A 14,882-nucleotide genomic window follows, 5' to 3' on the forward strand; every position below is an offset into this window, starting at 1 on the left:
TTTGGATTGGATTTGGTTTGGGTGCGGATTGTATATAAAAAAATCCGATTGATTTGGGTTGATTTCGGATTAGTGGTGTAGTAAAACGGAATCAATCCGAGAACCGAACTAATTCGAAATATTATATATATATATATATATATATATATATATATATATATAAAACCTTTTCTTAGTTTCGTTCTTCTATTATCTATTTCTCTTTTCTTCAAGTTTGAAGAAAATCTAGCTATCGTTTGTCTCTCTCACCTCGCCACTCACCACTCGTCACTCGCCACCTTGTTGAAAAACGAAAAGGTAACCCATCTCTCTCTCTCTCTATTTTTTTCTAACAAAAACTCATAAAAAATATACACAAATCTCTCTCTCAACTCTCAAATGGATTAACCCATTTATGGAAAAACTTTTTTAAAGAGTTTGATTCCTTATTTTTTTACGAGAGCCTTCATGCCGTGTTTGTTAGATGAAATATACTATACAAACCTAGACTTGGATTCGTTAATTCTACCATTTATAGATTAGTTTCCTCACTAATCAATCCAAAATATAAATTTTAAAATTGTAATTTTTTTTAGTCTCATTGAGCTTCATCTAATTTTCAATTTATACAGATTTCAGTCAAAATTTAATCATAAAATCATTTTTATTTTAAAAATAGACATTATTTATAATCTGATCCAAATGGTTCCTCTTTTGAAAGAAAAAAATACTAGTATTTTTATTTTGAAAGTATGAGAATTGAGAACCGATTTGAACCAAGGTTGGTTTGGATTGGTTTGATTCTATAGGGTAATTGGATTGGTTCAATTCCAAATTTGTAGAACTGGTCATGTTTGATTCAATTCCAATTTTGCGAAATCCGAACCAATCCAAACCATGTGCACCCCTAATTCTATATATAAGTAATCGGGCCGGATTGGACTACCTAACAGAGTAATATCACGAGCCCAAATACCGTTCTTTACAGGTCGGGCCAGACCGGATAGGTTTAAAGCCCGGCCCATTGACTCACATCCTGCAGCGCACAATAGGAGAAGGGCATGTTTATTTGCTAATAGTACGGCATCGTGCGCACTCCGCTATCGTGCGCCTCTTTCTTCCCACGTGACAGAAGACCAAATCTCCAAATACCTGTCAATATCAGGCAATCTCTGTGTTTGCTCGTTCAACTTAGAGAGATAAGGTCTCTCTCTCTCTTCACTCAAACCAATTAAGCTTGAATTTCATCTTGAAAACCTAATTGTTCTTGATTTGGTTCGAGGTAAGATTTTCTCAGCTTCATTTCTTCTCAATTTTATCCACTAATTTCCTTCATTTGTGTCAATTGCTGTGCGTTTGGTTGATTTATTTACAGAAGCATATTTCTAGGGTTTTAAAATGTTCAATTTTTATTCAAGAATCATAATTCTTAAGGTTTTAGTGTTCAAAATTATGGCTTTGGCAAAGATCACAGCTTCTCTTCACCTTAAACTTCAGCATTTCGTTAAAAGTTGAGAACTTTAGATACATTCCAAGGTTTTAAAACCAGGTATTCCGATTCGACTCGCCCGAACCTATACCGAGTCGACCCTTTCGAGTCATCTCGCCTGAGACTATATAACTCGTTTCAGAACTACTTATTAATACATTTTCATTAAAATAATTATACATTTTTAATAAAATAAGATAGATTGGAAGATGTTTGGTCTCAAGACTAGGTAATATAAATATTCAAAATTTTAAAATCTAATTATTTTATATGAAAAATATTAAACCCAGTTGACTCGGCCAAGTTTTTTGTTAAAATAATTATAATTTTTTAGTAAAATAAGATTGATTAGAAGATGCTCAGTCACAAGATAATTTTTCTATTTGGGTAATTTAAATCAATAAAAGTTAACTAATTTACATGAAATCTACAATACCCAGTTGACTCAGCCCAGATTTTCAAAATATCAGACAAGTTGTCGTGGATCTTGGCCAAATCAATGTGAAGGACGATTCACATTGAAAATTTGTCTCTGTCATGAACAATTTTTAAAACAATGGATACATCTATCTCCAAAATGTATGATCTTTGAGTTTGTAAGACTTAACTACATTCATCGCAGGATTGGTTTTTAGATCGTTAGAGTCATGGCTTGCACAACAATATCTATTTCACCAAGTAATGTTGGAGTCATTAGATGCTTAGATGATCAAAGATATCTAGGCTTGAAGCCATCAATAAACCATAAATTTGTCACTGGGCGTGCCATCAAGACACAGTCGAGGCGTCAATTGGTTACAAGAGCTAGTGGTGAAAGACAAGAGGCATCACCGAAGAAATTGGGATTGAGCGACGAGGAATGTGAAGCTGCTGTTGTGTCCAGAAATGCTCCTGAAGCACCACCTGTTCCTCCAAAAGCGAGGGCACCCGTTGGAACTCCTGTCGTCCCATCACTCGTATGTGCTATGTTTTACATTCTTAGCTGTAATTTCACCATTTACTTATATTATTAAAAAGCAAATGAAATTTATGTTATTAGTTCAGTAGTTTGCATTAGCTACAACAGTCTTTTTGATTGGTACCGCAGTAGCCCTTTGGTTAGTTATTGGAGCAACATTACCTATTGATAAATCTTTAACTTTAGGTTTTTTTTTTTTAGATTGATTTACCCATGAAATAAAATGATGTATGTATTTAGAGAATAGTTGATTCAAAGTGAATCCTCCCTAGATACATCTATTCAATTCAATTATTGCTTTATTCTGAATCTAAGGATCATGCTGAAGATTCAAAACCAATTGAATTTTCTTCTTTATCTTTATCTTTATCTTTATTTAATGTATGATATAAATTAAATCAATTTCAAATAAAGATGAAATCATCCCACTGGATTCAAAATTTAAAATTTATTCTTTGGTAAATCAATTGTGAAATGATGATGATGGTTTATTTGAAAAGGAGGGTGTGGCCTCAGAATTTGTTTCCATTATGGAATCTTTTCTTATCTTACATCTTTTATTTTCAGCCCCTTAATAGGCGTCCTCGTCGTAACCGACAATCACCAGTATTGAGAGCATCGTTCCAGGAGACATCTATGACTCCTGCTAATTTTGTTTATCCACTATTTATTCATGAAGGTTGGTACTAATGGATGGGTATGGTCTAAAGGTCATTTTAACGTTGATTTTCTAAAGATTCTTTATAGTCCATTTGTTTTGTTCATCTTCGGATCTGCATGTGTTCGTCTTTGTAGTCCATTTGTTGGAGAATGCGATGCATCATACAAAGATACACTAGATGCATTGTATCATTGTCATTGCATCTCATCATAACTTGAAGACTATATGAATTAATATGTTTTATATTAAGAAATATTGGTGAGTAGGATATTTAAATAATAGGAATGATTTAAGCTAATTAGGAATCTAGGATCTTAATATTTGCGTACTTTCTATATCTTGGCATGATGTAACCTCTATAAATTTTTTATGATGGGTATGTAACCTCTATAAATACTCTATCAAAGTGAATGTAAAACCACCAAAGAATTATGGATAAATTTCTTTTAGAGTCCATTTGTTTTGTTCGTCATAGGATCTGCATGTGTTCCGTTTTTGATCTCACAAGGGTTGCAGGTGAAGAGGATGCTCCAATAGGAGCTATGCCAGGATGTTATAGGTTGGGATGGAGACATGGTCTTGTCAAAGAGGTAATTAAACTTTATCTGATCTATTGCTTATGACCTAGTAAATATATATATATTTACTAGATTACATGGACATTTGAGTATGATCTTCATAGGATTCACATAAGACGAATTGTGATTTTAATGGTTTTGAGCAACTTGCAGAGAACTATGGGCTAAGGTCTTGATTTTGAGGAATGTTTTGGCCAGATAAAAAGATATGTCTTGAGTTATAAGGGGTTTTTCCTTGTAAAAAGAGAAAAAAAAGTAAGAGTTTTACTAAGTTGGGGTCTATGTCAATTTCACTTTGTTTCCTGAACCATACCAAGTGTCTTCTATTAAGCTAGTAGCCACACCTACTTCTCACCTGGGTGACTCATTTATACATTACTTACCATTCATGTATAACTCCTCTAACCTCTGAACACTCTTTTGCAGATTAGTTTTAATTACTGAAACATTTTTCGAATGTAGGTTTCTAAGGCTCGGGATGTTGGTGTTAATAGTATTGTGCTATTCCCTAAAGTGCCCGATGCATTGAAGGTTCCTCTCCTTCTCTATATATAGTCATGTATATCATTTTTAATTTAATCCTCAAATGACCTTGAATGATGTAAAATATTTGGCTCTTGTTCGGTCAGTCACCGGTAGGGGATGAAGCATACAATGAGAATGGTTTAGTGCCTCGAGCAATACGGCTGCTCAAAGACAAGTACCCTGACCTCGTATGTCCAAATATTTCAGGTCCCATTGCTGCTTTTTCTTCATATTTGGGTGAAGTGTGACAGTTTTATAAATGCTTTGTTGTCTTTTTGTAGGTTATCTACACTGACGTTGCTCTGGACCCATATTCCTCTGATGGACACGATGGCATTGTCAGAGAAGATGGTATGTGAGATATTTGAAGTTTATATGTTTGGACCCATGATCCTCGACTATTACACTCCATTGCAATTTATTACTCTATATGTTACAGGGGTTTTCTCTAGTTTTTAATTTTAACGTCACAAGATTAATAAACAAAATAGGTTCATGCTTGGAAGGATCTAAGATTTCTTTGGTTGATTTGCGTTTGGCAAGTAAGATGATAACCACAAAAGGAAGGAAAATTGCTCCAAATTAGGATAAATTTCCATTAGGAAAATTGTTGGAAATTTAATGTAGAAACTGGAGAAATTCGATGAAGGAAAACTTAAAAATCAAACAAAACTTCAAGGCTCGATCAAGATCGATCTCTTTTAGACAAATATTCTCCCCTATTGGTTTGAACCATTAGTACACAACGGATCTAAGAATTAATGCCTTCAAGATACAATGAAGTTATACTCAAAAATGTTGAATTGGATTATGTACGATCCAATTTCAACCTAGAATACTCAAGAAAAGGAATATCTAAAGATGTCAAGTTCTTAAGCTCGGAATAAAGAAAGTACAGAATTTTTCGGTGTAGAAATTTGATTTCTGGTTGGCTAATTATAGACATTTATGTATATGTTGACCAAGAGTCATGACTCAATGTCTTTTGATTTAGAAGTTGTTAGATCATTTTTGATATTAGATCTAACGATTCAGATTGCACCCCATCAAAGGTATGTGTCATGGGTCTTATCATCAACACCTATTGGTTGCATCTACGCGATTTAATGGTTCCAATTGCATCCGATTGGACACCACTTGATTTAATGGATCTTATCGTCCCCGATCAGATATCAATCACTAACCAAGACATCTGATCGTTCTTGAATTGGATACTACCTTGATCCAATGCATCCGATCATTCCCTATTGGGTATTGATTGGATCCAATGCATCCAATCGGGTACTAACTTGATCTGACGTATTGGATCATTCCCGATCGGATACTAATGTGATCGTGTGGTGCAAGATGCACCTGATCCATCAAACGTGACAGATCAACCACAATTGTTTGATGCTTTTAGATCTCGAAAAATTTAAGGCTCTCCAATTCCTCGCGATGATGCGTACTTGCAAAGTGAGCCCTAAACACCCAAATTGCCTTTTCACATGACGCACATACGTTAGCGTGTGCGCGGGTGGTGTTTCGTACCACCGGATCAAACCTCTAAAGGTATGCCATGTAAGATAAATAACTTGGATTGCTCCCTCTTATAAGGTATCCCACATTCTCACTTGTGAACAATGTGAGACTAAATCTTTTTACAAAAAATCACAAATTCCTTACTTAAGAATAAACTAAAACAAAAAAATCAAAATAAAAGATTTATATTTTTGAACAAAACAAAATTTCAACAAAGAATGGTGTGTATTTATATGTCATGAATATTCTTGCAAAGACATGATTCGCCTAAATTTAAATAATGAAAATTCTCCTGTTTATATTGTAGATTCATTATGTTTTTGGCATGATAGATTAGGACACGTTAATTATGGTTCAATTAGATGTATGACTAATCGAGGACTTATTCCTAAACAATTTAGAGAATATTTATAAATGTCTAGTATATATTCAATCTAAAATAACTAGAAATCTTCTAAGTCTATTGAAAGAACTTCTACCATTTTGAAACTCATCCATAGCGATGTATGTGACCTTAAGAATCAAACACGTGGAGGCAACATATATATTGTTACCTTCATTGATGATTATTCAAGGTACGCAAATGTTTACTTAATGAAAATCAAAGATGAAGTTTTTGAGAAATTTCGAATATTTAGGGCAAAAGTTGAAAATCAGCTTAACCATAAAATTAAGATTATTCGTTATAATAGGGGTGATGAATACTACCTAAGGGAATTCATTAATTTCTGTGAAATTCATGGCTTGCTCCATCAAGTTACAGCTCCTTACATGCTGCAACAAAATGTTATTGCAAAAAGAAATAACATAACCTTAATAGAAATGGTAAACGTTATGATTGTTAGTTTAGGTATGTCCTTTTCATTAATGGGTGAAGTTATTTTGGTTGCTTGTTATATTTTGAATAGAGTTCCAATTAAGAAACTAAATGTTACTCCTTATGAATTCTAGTTCAAAAGGAAGCCTAACTTAAGCCTTTTCCAAGTGTGGGGGTGTCTTGCATATGGAAGAAAACTCACCTGATGCAGGACGATGAGGGGAGATAAGAAAACGATGCGTTTTTTAGGGAATTTGATTTAAGCTTGGGTTAAGGATTTGGGCTAGGATAGGGTAAATCCAAAAGTAAAATATTTTTTTTCGCAATTATGATGAGATAGATGAAAAGGGTTAAAGGTTAAGGTTTATAGGGTAATGATTAAGGGTTGAGGTTTATAGATTTCAAGAATCAAAAAAGGGGTTTCAAGAATCAAGAAAATTAAGAACAATGAACTAAAAGAAAATCAAGAAAAAGAAAAATGAAAATTAGAAGAAGAAAGAGAAAGGGATAGATAGATAAAACCTTAGAATCACACCAAGAATGGTGGAGAACTCACTTCACTCCATGAAAGAAACTCATTTTTTATTCATCAAAATCTTCGTTCATTATTTAAAAAAAATTTAATACAATCTATATAAAGAAAATAAATCAAGAATCTTAGTCAAACTAAAATACCAAATAAATAAACATAATTTTCGTAATTGTCTCTCTCCTAATTTTTCAACTATAATAAATTTAAATAAAAAACAAAGAAAAGTTACTAAACTGCTCCTAAATATTATACTAAGACCATGGGCCAATAAAACATGAAAATAAGTCCAAAAAATATAAAATTAAAGTCTTAAAATAGAAAATTATATAAGTAACTAATCTAAAATAATTCTAAACAATAAATCTAAACTCAAATAAATGAAAACCTAAATAATTACAAATTTTCCATCGGAACCCTTGACCGTTGACTTGATTTCCGTTCCGCATTACCACCCCTAAGAGACCAAAGTTGGGAGTTATAACCTACAAGTGTGTGTGTTTATTGGTTATTCCCAGAATAATCCAACTTATAGATTTCTTGACTTGGACACTGGTGATATCATGGAATCTGTGGATGTAAATTTTTTTGAGAATTTGATTAAGTCAAGTTCTCATGAACCTACTTCTGAAAATTCTACTCCCAACCAAATTCCTCAACCTGTTCAAGATAACACTAGTGGCGACTTGGGTTCTAATCATCAACAAGATCTTGAACCTAGGAAGAGTAAGAGACCTAAAGTTGAATGCACATTTGGAGCTAACTTTCTGGTTTATCTTACTGAAGGAGATAAAAATGAAGTCAAGAATGTTACTAGGGTCGTATTAAATGTAGAGAGAGATAAACCCTCCACGTTTTCTGAGGTAATGAATTCTAGAGATTCATCATTTTGCAAAGAATCCATTAATGACGAGATGATCTCAATTATCTCAAATCAGACCTAGGTTCTCTCAGACTTACCCTAGGTGCAAAACCTATAGGGTGTGAGTGGATCTTCAAGAAGAAATTGAATGCAGATAGATCAATAAATAAATTTAAGGCTAGATTAGTTGCTAAGGACTTTAAATAGAGACACGAGATAGACTGTTTCGACACTTATTCTCTAATAGCTTTAATATCTTCTATTCGACTATTTATTTCTCTTGCTTCCATTCATAAAATGAATGTCCATCAAATGGATGTAAAAACTGTCTTTCTAAATGGTGATTTAGAAGAGGAGATTTACATGGAGCAACCGGAAGGTTTTGTCAAACCTGACCAAGAAAATAAAGTTTGCAAACTAATTAAATCACTTTATGGTTTAAAGCAAGTTCCTATTCAATGGCATGAGAAATTTGACAAAATAGTCTTGTCTCATGGTTTCAAAGTTAATGACGCTGACAAATGTATTTCTTGCAAATTTGAAAATAATATTGGTGTCACTATATGCCTCTATGTTGATGACATGTTAATCTTTGGAACTAATCTTGCTTGTGTGAAATAAACCAAAATGTTTTTTTCATCTAGCTTTAACATTGAGACTATTTTTAAGAAATATGGACATTTTGATCATAAACCAACCCCTACCTCATGGATCCTACTATCAAGTTAATGAAAAACATTGGTTGTGCTAAACCTAAACTAAAATATGCTAGTGTTATTAGGAGTCTTTTGTATGTTATGCATTGCACAAGACCTAACATAGCGCACGTTGTAGGTGCGTTGTGTTGTTTTACTAGTAATCCAAGTACCAAGCATTGGAATGATGTATTTAGAGTCTTAAGGTACTTGAAGGGAACTTTAGACTATGGACTATATTATCAAGGATATTCAAATGTACTAGAAGGATACAATGATGCAAGTTGGAATAATGTAGAGTCTAATTCGAAGTCTATAACTGGCTGGATTTTTGCATTAGGTGGAGTTATTTCTTGGGCATTCAAGAAGCAACTTGTATTTCAGACTCTACCATGATATCATAAATGATAGCATTGGCAGATTCATGTAAAGAGACAGAGTGACTTAAAAATCTACTAATAAAAATATCATTATGGAAAAAGCTCACTCCAGTTATAATGCTTGACTATGATAGTTAGGCTACATTGTACAAAGTCAACAGTAAAATGTACAATGAAAAATCAAGGCACATAGGCCTTAGGTACAATTTTTTGAGACAATTACTCAATAGTGGAGTAATTACAGTAGACTACGTGGAATCCAATAGGAATCTAGCAGATCCTTTGACAAAAAAACTTCCAAAAGATATGATATCTAAAACTTCAAAAGGAATGGGGTTAAGGTCTATAAAACAAATCAATCACCTTTAATGGGAACCCAACCTGTATCTTGAAAATGATAGACAAGGTTCAATGGGTATAAACAAGTCAAATGAGTGGTTTAGTAGAACACTAGAGCTAATTTTACCCCAATTCTAATATCTAGTGTTGGTTTCTACAAGATAGAAGATGGATGCAAATTCTTAGTAAGGTCCAAAATCTCAAGTAGTGACTCGTAGAATCACTTCAAGTGAACTTACCTATATGAGAGAGGGAATCAAGCCGTTTCCTATGAAAACTAGATCGTTTTTAAAAGCACTCATGAAAATGGCCATTAATGTGCAAAATAGATAGCACTCAACCTCATGGAGAAAAGTATGTGTAAAAAATCCAACTCGTCTCAAAGGGCCCTTAGATCAAGACAAGTTCACCACAACACCTTAACAAAGTTTTGATTGTTTATACTAAGTGAAGGTTCAAATCCAAAAGATACCTTTCATCTATGTACTGGTCTCTACGATAATGCCATTTTTGTAATCTTTGTAATTCTTTAATCATTCTTTAGTTGTAAGAACTACAAAAGCTTGATCCCTATTTGGGTACATAAGCAGCCACTTCGGTAGTGTAGTTGCTTTTAATAATATATACATTTCAAATATTATTTATATTTTGAAATAGTGGGGGTTAGTTAGAATTTTCAAAAACATAAATCTTTTATTTTGATTTATTATAAAGGAATTTAGGATTTTTTGTAAGAAGGTTTATTCTCACATTGCTCACAAGTGAGAAAGTGGGATACCTTATAAGAGGGAGCAATCTAAGTTAGTTATCTTATGTGGTATAATTTTAGAGGTTTGATCTGATGCTTCAAGGTGGTACGAAGCACACCTACGAATGTGCATCGTGCGAAAGGGCTATTTGGGCGCACTTCGCACGTACGCATCGTTGCGAAGAACTGGGGAACCTTAAAGTTTTCGAGATCCAACGGCATCCAATGGTTGTGTTTAATCCGTTACGTCTGATGGATCGGTTGCGATCTGCACCACACGATCACACTAGTATTCGATCAGGAATGATTGTGTGTGTTGGTTTCTGATTGGTATCCGATCAAATTTGTTAGATCAAGTGGTGTCCGATCAGACGCAAAACCGTTAGATCGCACAAATTCAACCAATAGGTGTTGATGATAAGGCTCAAGACACATACCTTTGATGGGGTGCGATCTGAATCGTTTAATCTAAGACCAGACACGATCTAACAGCTCTTGAACCAAGAGACATTAAGTCATGACTCTTGGTCAACAGACACAAAAATAGTTATAAATAGTCAACCAAAAATCAAATTTCTACACCGAAAAATTATGTGTTTTCCTTAATCCAAGCTTAAGAACTTGTCATCTTCAGATATTCCTTTTCTTGCATGTTCTAGGTTGAAATTGGATCGTACATAATCCAATTCAACATTTCCGAGTATAACTTCATTGTATTCTGAAGGCTAATAGTCTTAAATCCGTTGTGTACTAATGGTTTAAACTAGTAGGGGAGAATATTTGTCAAAAAGAGATCAAGCCTTGAAATTTTGTTTGATTTCTAACTTTTCTTTCATTGAATTTCTCCAGTTTCTACATTAAATTTCCAACAAAACAAGCCTTCTGTTTGGGGTTCATGACCTTCCAATTAATGCATAAACCATAAAATTTTCTTATGAAGAAGCTTGCATTAATATATGACACGACTTTAATTATAATTGAAAGGAAGAGCAAGATTCGTTCAGCCGACCTCAGTTGTATACAGGATAAAGAAATTTTGGTGACTTGATACTAAACACCTTCATATCTTCCAGAAGATGCAAATTAACAGCATCAAGTAAACTTTTAGTTCGATCTTGATTCTTGGGGGAGGAGATTATATGCTACTCATTGCGTTCTATTCATTTGGTATTCTGTCAGGAATCATAATGAATGATGAAACAGTTCACCAGTTATGCAAACAGGCTGTTGCCCAGGTAATTTAGGAAGTCTTCATATAATGTGACTCATACTTAAAAGACTTTTGTGAACACTACCTTTTTCCAATTAATTTCTTGTTTTATTGGCACTGTTACGAGCATAGGCCCGAGCAGGAGCAGATGTTGTTAGTCCCAGTGACATGATGGATGGGCGCGTAGGAGCAATACGAGAAGCTCTAGATACTGAAGGTTTTCAACATGTGTCCATAATGTCTTATACTGCAAAGTAATTTCCTCATGCTTTACCGACTCGTTTTCAGTCTTCTTCTATGTCACAATGGTGCTCCACTCATTGCAAAAGACTTCACATCAGACACACTCAACACAGTTGTTTGTAAAATTCCATTTTTCTATGTCATTTTCTCATCTATGTGTATTAAAGATATAGATTATGTAATTGAAAAGTGGACTATTCTATACCCTAAGGCACACTGATATATCACATAGAATGAGTTTTGGCCTATGTGTTTATCCAGGGTTACCCAATTCGTTAGTAAAGTTCCGAACCACTAACCAGTTGGCAGCACAGTTCGTGAAATGTAGTAAATCAAACAAACTCCATTTTACTTTAATTTTTTAAAATCTCCCTCCACATTTTGATAATATTTGAGATATCCCCCTAAAATTTCAAATTGATAGCATTCCCCTTTGACCTTGGTATTTATTAATAGACTGACGAAAAATGACCAAATACCCTCATCTTCAGCATATAAATAAAAAAAAACTTGATTTTTTTCTTTCCAAGATCTGTCATCTTCAATCTCTTTTTACCCTACTCATCATTTGATTATGTTGGTTTCTACTAATCTAATGTATATTTCAAATAGGTATGCAAGTGCATTTTATGGTCCATTCCGAGAGGCATTAGATTCAAATCCTCGTTTTGGAGACAAAAAAACGTACGACGCCCTTCAAAATTCAGGGTCATGTTTTATCTTTTATTTTATTTTATTTGTAACTGTTGCTCACTATAACATATTGATTTGGCTTGATGAACAAAAGGTACCAGATGAATCCAGCAAATTATAGAGAAGCTCTAGTCGAGCTCCGTGGTGACGAGGATGAGGGAGCTGACATCCTTCTAGTATGTATTCTTTTGTATGATCTTTGATTGCCCCGAGTCGTTAAAAGATTACTAAAAGTGATTTAATCTGTTTCACAGGTTAAACCTGGCCTGCCATACTTGGATGTTGTACGACTTCTCCGAGATAACTCCCCTCTACCAATTGCTGCATATCAGGTAACTTTTTTTAAAAATTATTTGTAAGTTTGGATGAGTTTGTGCCTCATGGATGTGGTGCAGAATGTCAACCAAATGAGCTGTAGGATCAAACCCTAAGAATCTTTGCTCAATATGAGTTCTTACGATTACCTTTTTTTGGGATAACTATAATGATTTTATTGATAAAAATGAGGTGAGAAGACCTTGTCCAAACACATGAGGTCACGTTCAAACCGAAAATCCTTAAAAATACCCCTCTGAACTCCGCAAAAAGCTTATACTAGAGAAACAAGAACACCTCCTATATTGATGATGACTTCTTGGATGGATTGCTCATCCCCTTTAAAGATTTTACTATTCATTTCCTTGTAAAGGTCCCAATGTATAACAAAATGAGTTAGGGCCCACAATATCCTTTCTTTATACGAAAAGGCCTTAATTTGCCAACTTTGAAACAGAGCCATAGCAGAATTAGGAAAGATCCAAGATACATGAAACAAGGAGAGAAAATGGCACCAGAACTCCCTTGCAAAGGAGCAATGAAACAAAAGACGATCAACTGACTCACCTTTGGTTTTGTAGAGGAAGCAAAAATTGGGCATGGAAAAGCCCTTTTTATCTAGTGATTTAGTGGTTAGAATAAGTGATCATTGGAAAAACCCCTTTTGGTCAATTTCCAATTAAGAAACATAAATCAATACTATTTAATTAAAATTGTATATAAGAAATCGAGGTTTGGCCTTGTGCTGTAGGATGAGGATGACCTGATCCTGGCAAAGCTTTGGTTCTCTCAAGTATACAGTACTTAGTTTTAGTAAGAGATATATGATGGTAGTTTAGAAGTTCAACTTGATTTCAGACATGTTTTGGGCTTGAGAGAAAAAAGTAAAAGTAATACCACCCGAGTGGTAGAGCAGTGGTTTGTGTGTGCTCTCCAGGGTCATGAGATCGAGTCTCCCCACCAGCAACTTTACCTGATATGCTGGGGCTGTGTACACATGGATTAGTCCCACTTTCAAAGGGGGTTGGGACACCTTGTCGCATAAAATAAAGTAGTAGAACAAATGTGGAGGAAGGAAAAGAAGAAAATGTGGAAAGATGCTTAAGGTTTTAGAGAGGATCTTCTAACTTTTTTTATTAAGGAAAATATAAAAAATACCAAGTTTGCCACTAGGGACTTTAAATATACCGTACTTTACTACTAAAAAGAATAAACCTAATACTAATGAAATCCAATAACAATTAATATAATCCAATACTCCCCCTTAAGCTGGACCATAGATGTTAATCATGTGTAGCTTGACAAGTATATCTTGAAGAGTGGAACGATCTATGACCTTAGTGCAAATATCTGCTAACTTCTTAGATGATGTGATGTGGATTGTGGAGATGTGACCTGCTTAGAGCATTTCACAAACAAAATTAATGTCCACCTCAATGTGCTTTTAGTCCGCTTATAGAGAACAAAGTCAAACAATGGCCATGGGACCTCTCTTCAAAGTTATTGGTGTGTGGTCCTACCCATTCAAGTTCCACCCACTCTAGTTTTAGTTACTCTTGATGCAGTTAATTATTTCTTCTTCCAGCTCGATTTATCCCCCCTCCCCCTCCAGGTTTCAGGTGAGTACTCTATGATCAAGGCTGGTGGGGTTCTCAAAATGATCAATGAAGAAAAGGTTATGATGGAATCACTAATGTGTCTTAGACGGGCCGGTGCAGACATCATTCTCACATATTTTGCTTTACAAGCCGGAAGATGTTTATGCGGTGAGAAGAGATGAGAACATATGGGGTAGTAAAGGAGATATGGACGAGGAGCACAATTGCATCCGAACACTTGTAACCTTAATTTATTTATATATTGACATCATATTCGTGCTTGAATTGAAATGAGTTGCTCCGATATCACTACATGGGTTTTTTTTTTTTTTTTCGATCTAATTAAATTGAAATGAGCGGTTACAGAAATATTCAGAGAGTGCCAAGGAAAGGGTAAGGAAGCATGGGGAGTGGAAGTATCTATAGAACTAAAAAGGTCAGCTAAGATTCTAGAAGAGCAGAAAATGTAACATCCATTGAAATGCCAGGCACTCTTTGATCCCAAAATCTAGTTCTTAAAACCATACCACTGCCACAAATCTCTAATGAAATAAGATCATAAAGAGAAAAATGAATCTGCATTTTTAAAATATAGGGTTTGATTTTGTTGAGCAAGTTCTAATTAGTTGATTTTTGAAAAATTGACCTATTTGGATCATGTTTTTCTTTTTGTCGTTCGTTGCAAAATATTTCTAGATCCCAATACATCAAATGCCAATTAGCCAAGAAACACATGTCAGAA

The 14,882-nt window shown here is 34.3% G+C and overlaps 1 protein-coding gene across 2 annotated transcripts; it reads left to right on the forward strand.

Annotated features, from left to right (window-relative positions):
• Positions 1–1,113: 1,113 nt before the first annotated feature.
• On the forward strand, positions 1,114–14,431 carry LOC147394608 (delta-aminolevulinic acid dehydratase, chloroplastic-like). 2 transcript variants are annotated; one of them, XM_086453138.1, is made up of 13 exons: positions 1,114–1,261; positions 2,091–2,424; positions 2,994–3,105; positions 3,604–3,677; positions 4,128–4,196; positions 4,295–4,378; positions 4,472–4,541; positions 11,261–11,316; positions 11,424–11,545; positions 12,147–12,218; positions 12,322–12,403; positions 12,482–12,559; positions 14,155–14,431. In XM_086453138.1, the coding sequence occupies exons 2-13, from the start codon at positions 2,116–2,118 to the stop codon at positions 14,320–14,322; spliced, it is 1,296 nt and encodes a 431-aa protein (XP_086309264.1). In that variant the 5' UTR covers positions 1,114–1,261; positions 2,091–2,115; the 3' UTR covers positions 14,323–14,431. The 2 variants fall into 2 exon arrangements, with proteins under 2 accessions (XP_086309264.1, XP_086309265.1); XM_086453139.1 differs by having other exon boundaries at positions 1,132–1,261; positions 2,104–2,424.
• Positions 14,432–14,882: the final 451 nt, after the last annotated feature.

Source organism: Akebia trifoliata, chromosome 9, assembly GCF_017979445.1.
Source record: "Akebia trifoliata isolate Shusen 1 chromosome 9, ASM1797944v1, whole genome shotgun sequence".
NCBI classification, from domain to species: domain Eukaryota; kingdom Viridiplantae; phylum Streptophyta; class Magnoliopsida; order Ranunculales; family Lardizabalaceae; genus Akebia; species Akebia trifoliata.